The sequence below is a fragment of the Lentinula edodes genome, assembly GCF_021015755.1.
Source record: "Lentinula edodes strain Le(Bin) 0899 ss11 chromosome Unknown C8R40scaffold_16, whole genome shotgun sequence".
NCBI classification, from domain to species: Eukaryota; Fungi; Basidiomycota; class Agaricomycetes; order Agaricales; family Omphalotaceae; genus Lentinula; species Lentinula edodes.
This window is the reverse complement of record NW_025764322.1, coordinates 1-14,349: the sequence shown is the minus strand read 5'-3', so window position 1 is coordinate 14,349 and position 14,349 is coordinate 1. Positions and strand designations below refer to the sequence as shown.

General features: G+C 46.1%; 5 protein-coding genes across 5 annotated transcripts; all 5 read left to right on the top strand.

Moving 5' to 3' along the window:
* Positions 1 to 216: 216 nt before the first annotated feature.
* Positions 217 to 7,735, top strand: C8R40DRAFT_1102272 (uncharacterized protein). Its single transcript, XM_046227988.1, has 18 exons — positions 217 to 523; positions 580 to 2,187; positions 2,242 to 2,377; positions 2,529 to 2,621; positions 2,731 to 2,930; positions 3,039 to 3,152; positions 3,223 to 3,783; positions 3,860 to 4,153; positions 4,236 to 4,381; positions 4,441 to 4,549; positions 4,720 to 4,808; positions 4,860 to 5,133; positions 5,187 to 5,933; positions 5,998 to 6,136; positions 6,203 to 6,530; positions 6,604 to 6,795; positions 6,859 to 7,260; positions 7,321 to 7,735. Exons 2-18 carry the CDS (start codon positions 612 to 614, stop codon positions 7,408 to 7,410), a joined length of 5,490 nt encoding a protein of 1,829 aa, XP_046086648.1. The 5' UTR covers positions 217 to 523; positions 580 to 611; the 3' UTR covers positions 7,411 to 7,735.
* A 328-nt stretch (positions 7,736 to 8,063) lies between these two features.
* C8R40DRAFT_176035 (uncharacterized protein) lies at positions 8,064 to 9,607 on the top strand. Its single transcript, XM_046234255.1, has 6 exons — positions 8,064 to 8,385; positions 8,470 to 8,579; positions 8,656 to 8,674; positions 8,728 to 8,772; positions 8,828 to 8,969; positions 9,026 to 9,607. The coding sequence occupies exons 1-6, from the start codon at positions 8,170 to 8,172 to the stop codon at positions 9,226 to 9,228; spliced, it is 735 nt and encodes a 244-aa protein (XP_046086647.1). The 5' UTR covers positions 8,064 to 8,169; the 3' UTR covers positions 9,229 to 9,607.
* A 402-nt stretch (positions 9,608 to 10,009) lies between these two features.
* On the top strand, positions 10,010 to 10,486 carry C8R40DRAFT_1170141 (uncharacterized protein; the record flags this gene model as incomplete). The annotated part of the gene is made up of 2 exons (XM_046231484.1): positions 10,010 to 10,081; positions 10,136 to 10,486. The coding sequence occupies 2 exons, from the start codon at positions 10,010 to 10,012 to the stop codon at positions 10,484 to 10,486; spliced, it is 423 nt and encodes a 140-aa protein (XP_046086646.1).
* A 275-nt stretch (positions 10,487 to 10,761) lies between these two features.
* On the top strand, positions 10,762 to 11,229 carry C8R40DRAFT_1069174 (uncharacterized protein; the record flags this gene model as incomplete). Its single annotated transcript, XM_046226085.1, has 1 exon — positions 10,762 to 11,229. One exon carries the CDS (start codon positions 10,762 to 10,764, stop codon positions 11,227 to 11,229), a length of 468 nt encoding a protein of 155 aa, XP_046086645.1.
* Positions 11,230 to 12,193: 964 nt separating this feature from the next.
* C8R40DRAFT_1160514 (uncharacterized protein) lies at positions 12,194 to 13,322 on the top strand (the record flags this gene model as incomplete). Its single annotated transcript, XM_046230023.1, has 3 exons — positions 12,194 to 12,373; positions 12,432 to 12,717; positions 12,886 to 13,322. 3 exons carry the CDS (start codon positions 12,194 to 12,196, stop codon positions 13,320 to 13,322), a joined length of 903 nt encoding a protein of 300 aa, XP_046086644.1.
* Positions 13,323 to 14,349: the final 1,027 nt, after the last annotated feature.

Below are 14,349 nucleotides of genomic sequence, written 5' to 3'. Positions count from 1 at the left end.
TTCTGATCCGTAGAGTGAGAAATCTAGGATTCGATTGACAGAGAATCGGGGGCAGGGCGAAAGCATGTCGAGGAAGCCGTGGCGATATCAATCGTTGGCTGTTGGCGGTTGAATTTCGTGTTTTGTTCAGATCTAAGACGGTGAGAAATGTCTACCAAATTTAGCTTCCGCGGAATTATGTCAGCCGCAAGGCAGCGCTGACGAGGCTGCGAAACGCGCTGCTCAACGTCGATGAGAAAAAGCCAGCTTCAGTGGCATTGCTGCTTGATACCGTTCCCTTGAACTTAGTGCTGGGTTTTTCTTGGAACATACATAATCTCACTCGACGTATCTTGTATTTCGACCCTCATCTGATCATCTTATTCGGGTTTGGCAGAGACCGCGGAACGAAATCAAAAGATTATCGCGAATACAAGCTCTCCTGAACTACAGAAGGATTACAAAGATTAGAGCTTGGAACATATACGGTGTGCACAGAAGCTAGGAAAACGGTTTCGAAGGATAATCGGTAATTTGGCCTTTGGTGTGTAAATTTCATACCATATCATGACAGGTGAATTGACTAGTGGATTTATTTAGAACATAAATTGGAATAGCTTGCACCGAGAAGGATGGAAGCGAACAAACCGCGTCGGCCGTTACCTGTTCCTGGTGTTCGGTCGAGCTCACCTGGTCAAACGACGCAGAGGCCTAGTACACCGACATCTGCTCCGGCAGAAAGACCAGGTATACAGACACTAGCCTCGACGCTACCCCTGCGACCAGGTACACCTACATTAGCTCCTATTCCTCCAAAACCGACTACAGTTCCCCCGTCTTCGTTTTACGCTGATCCCAAGAAGCAGGACGCTACTTTTCCTCCGCGCAATAAAACATTACACGAATTATTAGAGGTACCGGAACAGTCGCAGAAATCGTCAAAACCAGGGCAGGTGGAAGTGAGACCCCCAGGCGTTGGATCATCTTCAACGACGTTTACTAATACACCAATATCTGAAGACTATCGTCCGCCAGAGCTCATACCTGAGGATGATGAGCCGACACCACGCTTCGTACACGCCATCTCCGATGTTCTTTCCGATGATGCTAACCCTGATTTAACCTCGAACCCTTGGTCCAATAAGGGCAAACTAGGGAATCAGTGGGGAAACCAATCTGGTGCCACTGCTTACGGATGGGGGGATGAGCCCGCAGGTTCAGGATGGGATAACGAAGGGTCGAGTGACGCTGCTGCATGGGGTATCACTGATTACGCCACGAACACTATAACCACCTCGATAGCGCCCCAAATTCCGATTAGCTCTCGCCATGATAACGATGAACTGCATTGGTGGAATCGCGAATATATCTCCAGCAGGGGCTATCCAGGAAAGGGTGCACTTCCGGTGTTGATGGCAGAGAGTGTAGAGGCCGGGATCCAAAGGTTACTCGGGAAACGTGTTGGAAGCAAAGGCTTGTACAAGGTGGAGATTACTCCTCCGGATATTGTGCCAATTGAGCATAAGGAAGGCAATGTCGATCCTCCTGCTCCTCAAATTTCGCCATCACTTGTCCGAACCGCATCCAACTCATCACTTGATCCTTCGTCCCACACCCCGCATCGTCCAAAGTCACCTCGACCGCGTCCTCCTCACGTTCCTCCTTCTGCGCTTGAAGTCAATCTAGCAGGAAAGCCTCACCCAGACGCGTATTTCTCACCAAAAGAGAATGCATGGATGATATTGAGCTGGCGTGATACCTCCTCCTCAACATCGATATTTGGTGGGGACCCTCTTCCGCTTTTCATCCCTCAAATCCGAGCCTCCGTATACACGTTACCCAGGGAAGAATGCAGGATGCAGGGTAACGGTATGGGTATCAATTGTTTAGCTTATACAACGGGGTCCGGAGAAGGTCATAGAGACCGACAACCTCATGACTTGACACATCACTTTCATAAATACCCTAAATCCATCGATGGGAGGACCTTGGATCCACCGGTGAGGCATTGGAAGGATGATTTTCCTGTTGGCGAATCAATTGGAGGAGATGGCTCGATGGATGTGGATAACCCCACAGGTTCCAAGTCTACAGCAAAACCTACGCTTGATCAGCCACTATTATTAGATTCATACGTATGCTGTCAATGCTCCTTCTTCCTCGTCGTGTCGTCTCCTTCTCATTTGTCCTCAACAAAATCTGGAACTGGTAAGGATATTCCATCTCCTCCAGCTAACGAATATTTTCCTAATCCGAACACAGACCAAATTCCAAACGTAATACCAGGCGTCATTCCTCTCCAGACATGGAACGCATATGTCAACGACAGACTAGAGAACCCGAACCCCAGTATGAGCAAAGAACAGACCCTTCTGGGCGGGTTGGAGACGTTGTTGATGTGAGTTTTCGTGTCGGCGTTCTTTGCGGCGCGGCGCATTTAGTGTTATCCGAGCTCTTTTACTTCTCAAGTTTATTTCACTCCGCGCGCCCTCGTTCATCTCATTTATTTGTTCGTTCACATACTCATGCCATCCCTCGTCAAACTACAGCATAATCCAAAATCACCTCTGGAAGGGCGAGAACCGGAACATTAAAGTGAACGGAAAGGGGTTCTCGAGAAGGCTAGGTTGGGGAGAATGGATGTGAGTATTTCTCTTCTTCACGCCTTTCCCTCGTTGTTTCTATTTCCTTTTTTGTTTGACCCTGCTCTTCGTTTATCTTTCTAATTCTTTATCGACCCTATTTCCATAGTCAATCAATCCTCCAAAGCCTCTCCTTCCATCCCGAGACACACAAGAATCCCGCAAATCCGCAGATAATCGATATTTTTCTCCGGGGTCCGGTCATTACCCCTACGACGAGTGAAGGGAGGTTAAACCGGCGGAGGTTAATACGCGCTTGGGTAGAGATTAGCTCGTGGATCGCGGAGTGGAAGGAGAGGGATGGGGTTGGTGAGTTTATATGTCTTGTTTCGGTCCTCTTAGCCACTTGATCGTATTTTGCTTTCATTTTTTGCTGTGCCTTGTTTGGTCTGATTCTGATTGTACTCCCCATTCTAGGGCGTGCATTGGCCTCAAGTTATAAAGAGCATGATTTGTGGGTTAAGCTCAACCCTGGCGGGGCGAATGTCAGAGAGATGTACCAGAGAGCTGTTGGTGCTCATGTTGAACAAAGTGAGTGGATAATAACCCTTCATCTGACATCCGCTATCGACATGAACTGAATATATTATGTTAATTCTAGTTCCCCGCTTAGATCTTCCCGCCACAGTTATCAACGAGCTTCGATCCAGAGAGGTCGCAGATAAATTCAGCATCCTAGGTCTCACCCCGACAGCTTGGAGCACCGATCTCTTGTGCTTCGCGTATCTTGCGCAAATTCGCTGTGATCCTGCCCATACACCGACGTATTTCGGTGCACTACAGGTCATTATGAACGCGTTGGTGCAGTTGTCGAGCATACCGGAATATGGATCTGTTTTCATGAACACTACGAATGAAGACAATAATGGTAACACAACGTCGACGATAAACCGTGCTTTGATAACATCACCTTCATCTTCTTCCACCTCTTCGATCAATTTAGAACTTATCACCAACCTATACATCCATGAAGATACTCGTGGACGGTGGTCAGAGGTTTCTCTTGCCAATGCTATTGAGGCGTTGGGATTCACTTACACTTCTGCGTTGAGAGAGGGCAGGTGTGGCTGGTTGAACATGGAGTGGGATGGGGATCTGGTCAAGAATCAAGCTTATTGTGGGGATGCATATGGTCACAATCGCGGCAGTATATATGGATGGGGTGAGCTGTTTCATTTCCGTCTCTCACGGATGAATATTGTATTGATGCTTTCCTCTTCTTCAATAACGTGTTTTAGACGTCGACAATCCCGAAGATGAACGCGATAGACTTATCTGGGAGACGGATGATTATTACACCAGCGAAGAGTTGGTGACTCTTATTCCTGACGAATTCATTGTCAATGCATGGAGGGAGTGTTTCAAACGAGACTCCAACTCTGCTTCAGGTGGTGATATTGAAATGGACCTGTATGAGGGGAAAAATAGTGCGAAGGGGCGCAATAACTACACAGATGCTCTAAGGATCGTAGCAGAGAGTCGGGGAAGTATTGAACTGATGGATATGTGGCATAAGGTTCAAAGGGGATCTGGTAAGTGTTGTCGTGGTCGATTATTCAGTCTGATTCTCATAACTTGTTGTCTCCGTAATTCGGCACGGTATTTTTGGTGCAGACGGTGTTGGGTACGGAGAAGGCATTAACAAGAGCGGAGGATATAGTAGTGATGGACTAGTATTGACCATTGAGGGTGCCTACACAGCTCTGGAAGTACCCGCAGATATAGATGATGCGATGCTAATTACTATCTATCAGATGCGGGTACGTACAACATTTGACTCTCTGACCTTCTGTCTTTTTTAATGTCCACATATACTTAGATTGAAGACTCGCCCGCGCAACTGCAGAAAATGCAGCTAGCCCTCAAGATGATATCGGAAGCTAGGGATAGCCAGAGACTGAGAGAGTTTGCAAGGACGATGAGGGATCGTGAGTTGTTTTCAGTACATCCAGTAGTCTTCCACTGCCTCTTGCTGTCGTTTTTGGGACTACTCTTGACGTGGCTGTCTTCGTTGTTGCTATTCCTCTATTCCTGCTGTTCCCTTTATCTTGTTCTTGATAAAGACTATGTAACGAAGATGTTTAACACCTCCACACAGCTGGCGAACTACTTGCCCCAACACGCGCTGACTGGCCTCGAGGTCTCAATCAACTTGGAAATACATGTTATCTCAATTCGTTGCTACAGGTAAGATGACCTGTTTCTTTTTTCGTACTTGCTTGACTGACGACTTGAAAGTACTTTTACACTATCAAAGAACTCCGCTCTTCAATCATTGCTATGGGAAGTATGACTGGGATGAGTACCGCTGGCAATGATACCGGTAGTGAAGAGAAGGAGAAGGCTATTTCCACATCTTTCGAAACGCCTTTAGACCATCATGATGCCTCTAATCCGATGAAGGCATCTTTGAAAGTCAAATTACTCGAAGAAGTTACGGATGACGATCTGAAGAAGCATCGGGTCGGAGGAAGGCTGGTTACGAGGAGAGAGATTGTTAGGTCAAAGCAATGTGGGTGGGACCTCCCTACGGTGTGACATACTGACATCGTATCCGTTACACAGTCGTCTCCCACCTCGCAGACCTTTTCCACAAACTGGAGTACGCCGACAATCCTTCTGTCACTCCATCGATCGATCTAGCGAAGCTAGCATTAGTCACATCAAAAGATGAGGAAGAGGAAGTAGAGGATGAATCGAATAAAGCCGACTCGCAGTCTCATAAAGCTGGAACGGATTCTTCTCAGGATACAGATGTAACGTTAGTCGATGATTTACCTCCTCGTCCGACACATCCTCTTCCCACGTATCATTCAACTTCTAACTCATCTTCTTCCGCGACCGAACGTCCACATCGAACAACTTCTCCAATATCAGTATCTTCCTCTTCAACCTCACTTTATACCCCTCCTGATCAGTCTCATTCCCCACCAAGCCCCACTCGATCGCCTTCCTCTGTATTGGGTAAACGTCTGCGAGGTGCCGGTGGTGCAGGACTTTCAAGAGAGGACACAGAGCTAATAGATGATCGCTCGATACGCGCCTCGTCGTCGGCTTCGCCGCCACCTTCGTCTGTAGCTTCCTTCGGATCAGTTTCAAGAGAGAGCTCAGGAGTGTCTGAAGGACCGCCACCTTTGGTATCTGTCTCCGAGCTAAGACAAGCGGCGGCAAGTAATTCGGAAGATGTGGTAATGTGTGACGCGTCCCCCGTTCGGGAACCACGAGGATTACCCAAACCACCGCAAAACCCACCGCCACTTCCTCCAAGAAGACCAGCACCGCCAGTGCACAATGACTCTGTCATGATGTTTGGTGAGTTGTTCTGGCCATTGTCGCATCATTCTTTCTATCTGTGGTCGTTAATTTTTTTTTTCAGGAAAACAACACGATGTCGCAGAATGCATGGATAACTGCATGTTCCAGATCGAGACTGCTTTGCTCAAGTTCCATGGCGAAGGTGGTGAAGTGGATGAGGAAGCCCTGGATGATCCTGGAAAAACGAGTGTTGTTAAGCGGTATGTCTCGTACTTTTTACAATCGTTTCTTTGCCGATTGACTGTCACGTCTTCACCTCGGAATAGACTCTTCTATGGAAAAATCCGTCAAACCTTCATCGAAACGCTCAAGGGTGAACCAACAAAACACGAGAAAGAGGACTTGTTTTCGCACTTGCCAGTTAATGTTGGAGATGAAGTTGACCTGGTTGACCGTAGTCCTTCTCCTCCTTACGACGTCGCGGTTTCCCCCGCCACTGATGGCTCTTCGAAAGACCTTCAAGAATTTTCGACTTTTGACATCTACGATGGGTTAGGCAGGTATTTCGATGACACGATCGAGTATGAAGGGCAGAAGGTACCGATGGAGGTGGGCTTGGTGAAGCTTCCGCCATTATTGCAGGTTCAGCTCCAGGTGCGTTCGGGATAAAGCGTTTGACAATCATGCCAGTAACGCACTGACCCTTTGTGCTTTTTTCTTCGTTCAGCGTGTACAATTCAATCGCGAACTCTTGCAATCCTGGAAATCTCAAGCCTATGTCAAGTTTGGTGAAACGTTGTATATGGATCGTTTCATGGACACTGCGAATCCAGAGAAAAGAAAAAGGTCGAAGGAGGTCCAGGACGAGTTGAATACATGCCGGGAACGGTTAAAGTTATTGACAAAGGGGAAGTCGAATGTACGTCGAGCTCGTTCCTCAAGATAAAGTAGCTTCTCAACCCCTTTTTATTTCGATGCACAGAACATCTCCTTTTCCGATGCTCTCCAAACATCCTCGACCTTCTTCTCCTCCGCGAACGTACTTCTCTCCTCCATCTCCATCCCAGTCGCTCCCCAACTGTCGGCTATCTCCTCTGAGACAACATATCTCCAGAACGAAATCCATCGCCTCCGCACCAGAATCCCTCAACTAAAAGCCCAACTCGAGTATCTTTGGGCCGATAGCAAACAGGTCGAGTATGAGCTTACCTCTGTTTTCATTCATCGAGGCTCAAGTCCAAGTTTCGGTCATTATTTCTTCTATTCGAGAAATTTACCGGAGAAACCTAATGTGTGGTTCAAGTATAATGACGAAGAGGTTACGGAGGTCGGGAAGGAGGAGGTGTTCCGGGATACGACAGGGGAAACGGCCAATCCATATTTGGTATGTTCTACCGACCACGAATTCGACTAAACAAAATGATGATGATAACATTTTTTCTAGCTCGTCTTCGCACGAAAAGGTTCACAGGTTGTCGAGACCGTGAACAGGTTTAATCCTACAATTTTGGATGATATTGCTCCTACGAGTTGATCCCATATACTAGTATTAGTCTCTATTTTTTTTCTTCCACGACCTACTACGTAGTGCACCCACATACTTTCATATGCCTGCGCCGCCGCATTTGTATCTTCTCATACCTGAGGTCTACTTTACGACGACTTTTCTTCGCTATTTGAGCATTCAGAGCATTGTATAATTCTCATCTGCATCTACTTTTTTGATTTTTTCTCTGTACTTGCTCAATGCTGGGACTCTCATGCCCTGTATTTTTATCAAGCGGTCTCTGCTCACTTAAGTCTACCGCTCGCACCAGTTGCCCAAGAGATTTGTCATTTTTTTCTGAATTAACATAGAGCTAACTATTTAACTCCAAGTAGAGTAGAACTTAAACTCTCAGAGCCTCTCTGTTGTCCCGATGGCTCCTGTCAGGAACAATTTTTGTACTAATTTCTCCACATTCTTCTGTGGCCCTCCTGATTTCATTCCTGATCCGGTCTCGACGTTCCTTGACTATACTTCGACGTAACTTGCACGAAGTGCCTCGAAAGACGCAAAGCAGGTGGAGGGAGCATTGCATCGCCTTCAGGTACAGACAACAGTTGGCATGGCGACGACTACATATGAGCCCGCTAATTTCCCTTCATTTCCTTGCCTGGCGCTCTTCCCCTCCACCGTAACTTGAGAGCCGGAGCTGGACTCCACTGCCTGTTACCTTTTTTTTTGACCTGCTCATCTCCCTTCATCTCCTTCACAAGCTCCAATTACCCTCAGTCTGTTTTTTCAAAAGCCATGAAGATGATTCTCGTTTTCGCCATCGTATCCGCTCTTTTTACGACCCTGCTAGGTTCTTGCCATGCGTCGCCCATTATCATTGAAGATTCGACCGCTCATCTGGGACTGAAACGCGGTGAACCTTCCACACGACCCTCTGGCAATGAGCCTGCCCCATATTCCGAAGTCGAACCTCCATCGTTACTAGTATGCTATTTCGCTCTAGATGGCAATGTAAGTTTGATATCGGTATCCTTATTCTTGTGTACAAGTCTAACCAAAATTACACCGTTACCTTCTTCTCCCTCGATCGATTAGAAATCACCAACGCACGATCCGGAAAAAAACTTGATATATAATTTCAAAGAGTTCGAACACATGGGACAGAGATTCACTTGTGGGTCCCAGCCAGCCGTGGTCCCTCTGGTGTGAGTTTGGCTCTGTCTAGCTATGTACACATATTTATTACTAATTCTACCATTTGTCATTTGATTGGCTCTTCAGAGATTCTCAAGATCGCCTAGTAAGTGATATATTCCCTCGTACTTGTAACAGTATTCCTCACCATGATACCAGTGTGTTCTCAAGGTCAATGCTCATAAATTTGATACCCCTCAAAAGGTAAAAATTCTTGTTTCATTACTGACCAAACTGCTTACATACTTTACGACCGAAGAAATATGAAGTTCGAGGTGTAACACATAACCATCATGTGCTGACATTTCTCGGATTTACAATGTTTGTTTATCCCGACATGCTCCAGAACAAGGAGATGGGATTTAAAGCGGAGTGCTATCCCCCGGAACAGAGTCACAAGGGTAAGTAATCAGTCCACTCACTTATTTTACGGTTCTAATATCTCTTGTGCCTACAGTGAAGACAGATGCGAAGTCAATTCCTTGGCATGATTGGACCATTCGTCACTGGCCAAGTGAGAATGGCAAGAAGATAAGCGTCGACGCTCTTGCATCTCAAACAATTGCATCTCAAAAAGGGACCTCTGTTCGCTCGTCTTTTGTTTATTACGAACAACAGAATGGGTACTTGGGTAGAGAGTTCCCTGTACCGGGCTGGTAACTGCAATGCTCACAATATATATGTAATCCATTTTTCTGGATTTCGAAATCGATTGAAATCAGCGTTGCGCTTGTACAAATCTTTCCAAGGTGGTGTTTGACAAAAGTTTGATAGTTCAGTACGTTACGAGAAACGACAAAGATCGCGATAATAACAAGCGCATCGGAGAGAGGCTTTTTTTCCATCACTCACCATATTATCGAACGTGGGATTACGTGCGAACAGGAAGAATAGGGAAGACGCGACGACGCCGTAAGGATTATTGGACAGTATATTAAGTGAGCATGAGCACAAAATTGGAGCATAACCGTCTACGAGGCATCCGGTAAATAGTTCTGCACTCGCTTGCTAGGCTAAGCCAGCAGCGTATCAACTGTCCGTTCGCATCAGACCAAGAATTATTTACACAGATCATTGGACCAAGGCTTACGGGGCAGCCATACACTTCCTTCCTTCCTTCCTAGATTTATTTGACCTTGTTCCCTTTTGCAGCTTGTTCCCTGCAGGTTTTCGCTTCAGGGCTGAAGAAAATCACCAAAAAGAGGGGAGGAGTTATTTAAGCTGCACAGCGAAACGAAACATAGTAACCAATTTGCCAAGCGTTCCTCCGCGACGGGAAAATACTTATAAAGGCGAGGACAAGGAGTAAACTTTTCCTCAGAAGCTGCTGGTCAGTGTTCCCTTTGCTCCAGTCTACGTCTCTACAAAATAGTTCTGACCGCGGTCCCTAAACTTTCTTACCAACCGTGCTTCGACTCCGAATCTCTATTCGCCCATAACAATGCGTCTTTGTTCTCTGTCCTTCACGTTGGCCGTGGGGCATCTCGTTGCCGTACTTGCTGCACCGCTTGATGTAGTTCTTATTTTAATAAGCGTTACAACGTATTGATTTTGCGACCTTTTCAAGCCCCATGGATCCCACTTGGATGCACGCTTTCGGAACGACCCCGCTCCAAACCCAGGTGCCCCGGCCCGAATTGAAGAATACGAACCTGCCTTTATTCATTTCCCTTGGGGCATTCAAGGGCAGGAAGATGTACCCGACCACGTACAGCGGCGCGTGATTCGGAAATTGAACAATCTCAAATTGGAAGACTCGAGTCTTCCCTTACCAGTGACTTCGACTCTCGGGAATATCCGGTTCGTTCATAATTGGCAGGAGGGACTTGCGGTTGATGCCGCATTCTCATTCGGGTGGTGGAATCAGCACTCGAGGTTGCTAAACTGGGAGAGCTTATCCGCAGGGAGTGCTGCCTAACATAGATTACAAGAGACCACAGCCTTATGGAAGACGTATACATTTGAGTTTGGATCAAAATGTTATCCCTTGATACAATCTCGTCGGTTATTTTGTCCCAGAATAAAAGTGAGGGTCCATAGGGTTTGCCTTTTCTTTCCCCCGGAATCTGCTGGCCAGTTCCCCTTCGCAATCTTCAAAAACAACTGTCACTTTCACTTGGCTTATCCTACCTATCCTGTTATCCTCTGTGCATTCCCAGAGCCATTCTGAATCAAGTTTGATTCATTAACTCAATGCGTTTTTGTCTCGGCCTCGTATTAGCTATGGTTTTCAGCTTTCTCATTGTTATGGCTGCACCTGTCGATGTGAGGTCCTGCTACTGCCATGTTTCAGGACGTATTAACGATCATCTGTTTTGTTCGACTCCGAAGGTCAATGCTGAAAATGCATATGCACCAGCGCTGATTCGATTTCCTTGGGGCGTCGCTCACTCAGAGGAGCCTCACGTACCCGAAGAGGTATTCCAAGGTGTCGCACGATACTTGAACGACATCAAAACCGCCGATCCAAGCCTTCCGTTGCCGGTAATCGACTCATTGGAGCATGCACATAAACGGGTTGCCTTTTATAGTGGGTCGGCATGGCCAGCAGGGCATTCTGTCAAGGCGGAATTACAGTTTGGGTGGTTCAATGAGCATGAGAAGTCGGTGACTTGGGTGACGCTTCCTGCTGGGAGCCCTAGATATGAGGTAGAGGCATAGAGAGGCATGATGTGGACACTGGAAGGAAGGATTTAGGCATGATATTTTTGCGTTAGCTCATCAGAGAATGAACTGCATAGAAAAAATTATACACGGTTTGGGAATCAAACCCGAGAAAGGTTTACAATGTTAGAGAATGTTAGATACTTGAAAGTTGTCGGCTTACCTTAGCAGTGCTTCTCCGTCAAATACCCTCACCATGTCAAAAAAAAGCAAGTTTGCTGCCCAGTGCCTACCCACATCGTCCACTTTCGCCAACGCGTTCTTAAGACTTTGTTGGTGCCTTGCGCTATGAAGAGCTGAAGGGTTGTAGGGTGCAGTGAGATTTGGGTATACTTTGTAAAGATACATGGGTCAAAAGTGCGTCTCTTACTCATTGTTGTTTGTAGACTTACTTACATTTTATAGGAAAGAACCCCAACTTTCCTATTACTCCCAATTACTCCCCTGGCGCAATCCTCTGACACTAGTCTCATCCCTCTCGCTCCTCCAACGGCCTCAACTCCGGTCAGCAAGAAAAATTGTCCTTGTCTTTTGTACCCCACCCCATCGAAGGCTCAAACGCTGCAGCGCAAGAACTTCATCTGCCTGGTATTTTTGAGAGTGTGTCTTCAATGTTCACGTTAACGCATTTACTGGTGCAACTACCGACACGAACTGGCTAAACTTGGTTCACTACATTACTTCGACGCGTAGTTGCGCATTTACATTCGCTGTTCATGTGGGGCTTAAATAACGAGTTGTCAGTTGACCACCCAGCCACTATAGATCCATCATGTAGTTAAATGTTTTGGGCTCCTGCACATAATGTCAATGGAACTCACACAGTCCCATACAGTCGGTGTCACTCAATAAAATGAAGAAAAAGGTCATAATTGAGAAACAAGAAACGGATCTGGGCCAGTTTGTAGACGCCCGTCCTTTACTAAGTACGCCGACCATTCTTACCATCTCTCGACTCACAATGCCCGATGTTTATCTAGTCATTGGCGGTAGTGGTCTTCTCGGTCGACACATAGCCAAGCAGCTCCAGGACCGTGGCGACAATGTATCTGTTTTGGATATTGTGCAACGTTACGATGACATTCCTTTCTATCACGGAGACATCAGTGATGAGGCGGCGGTGCTTTCTGTGTTGAAACAGGTGTGTTGAGTCGTTAGTTCTGTTGTCTTTTCTGAGCCACTGAAAGCGAGTTGGAAAGTGTGGTGCAACTTGTATCATACACTGTGCATCTCCGCATGCCAAATCTGCCGCACCTGAGCAGTTCTGGAAAGTCAACGTTGATGGCACCAAGGCATTAATCGCAGCTTCTACTCGACTTGGCATCAATAAGTTCGTATACACCAGCTCGTCAGGTGTCGTGTTCGATGGCTCCGATCTCGAGAACATCGATGAAAGCCATCCATATGCGCGGAAACCGCTCGATGTCTACATGGAGACCAAAGTTCAAGCAGAGAAGATTGTTCTTGGGGCGAACGGGAAGGACGGTCTCTCAACAGTAATATTGAGACCTTCTGGGATTTTCGGGAAAGTCTCTTGATACTCTTCCATTACATTTTGTTTATTCATTCATTCTTTACACAGCCCGGGGGATCGACAACTTATTGCGGGTCTATATGCTACTTATATGACCGGTCGCACCAACATTCAAATAGGAAACAACAAAAATCTTACGGATTGGACAGCAGTAGCAAATGTTGCCGATGCGCACATTCTTGCTGCTGACCGCCTCAGCACACCTATATCTCCCGATGCACCAGTTGCTGGTGAGATTTTCTCCATTACCAATGACGAACCTTGGTATTTCTGGGACTTTACGAATGGTATATGGAGTCGGTTGGATGCATGGTTTTCGGGGAAACGTCAGAAGAGAACAGTTCGAGTTATACCTCGATGGCTTGGGATGTGTCTAGGTGTGATTTTCGAGTTTGAAGCTTGGATCCGAGGACGAAAACCCTCAATGACTCGCTTCACTATCACGTTCAGCTGCGCTGCCCGATGGCACAACATTAGTAAGGCAAAGAAGGTACTCGGTTATAATCCGCAGGTTTCTGTGGAAGATGGGATGGATGAATTGGTCAAGGTAAATTGACAATACTTTCATTCTGAAAATTATTCTTGATTCATTTTTCCTCTTGACTTAGTGGTGGATGACCTTAGATGAGTCTGAGAGGATGTAATTGGGAGGATAGTGATCTGTTAAATATAGTACATGTCAAGGAATACTCAAAAGTAATGTCAAGAAATGATAAAATATTGAACAATGATTAACAAGGGATATCACAAATAAATACTGTACACTCGTGCGAAGACTGGATCTAGGATTATTTATTTCAAACATATTCTTTTGGTTGATTATATATCCTTGGATTTTCGACACTGTCCCCAGGAGATTCGGCCTCTGGGGTAGTAGAAACAGTTTCTGCAGCAGCAGAAAGATGCACACGTGTTGCAAAGTGAATGGACTGAGACAAGGACAGGTCAGCTTCATTTGACCTGTCCTTCGTATTTTCTAAAGCCACCAAAAGGATGATAAGCACTGGATATAGTCCCTGTATTGGACAATAAGCAAATTCTTATGAATTTAGTGATTATTATAGCTCACTGAGAGAAATGGGAGAGCTGATGCTATGAAAACTTGGAAAGATAACTTGGAGCTATCAGCAAAGCCAGTTAAAAATGTTGCAGCAATCTGAATGGATAATGAATGAAGCAGGTTATAGTGGAAGAGTTAAAGAACAAGGTTTGAAAAGGACTGACCCAGAAGCTGATGTAGATAGAACCTGATTCAACCAACAATGAAAGTATTTTTTGAACCATTGTTATCCTACTAGCACCGCTACTGCTTGTACTCAAATTGTGAATAATGTCTTGACGATGCTTCCTATTAGACTTATAAGTATCAACCATTCAATTAATACACTCGAACTCACAATGCCTTGTAACTGTAAGACCTGGGTCAAAATAGGTCTTAGGGTAGGTTTTGGTATGTGGGGGTTTATGTTGTAGCGTGCTAGGAGCAGGCTGGAGCTCGAAGGGAGCTACGAGAACCGCGACCGAGGACGGGAAGGACCTAGTAGTGGTTGGAACGACGAGATGGTGACCCTTGAGGGGTTCCT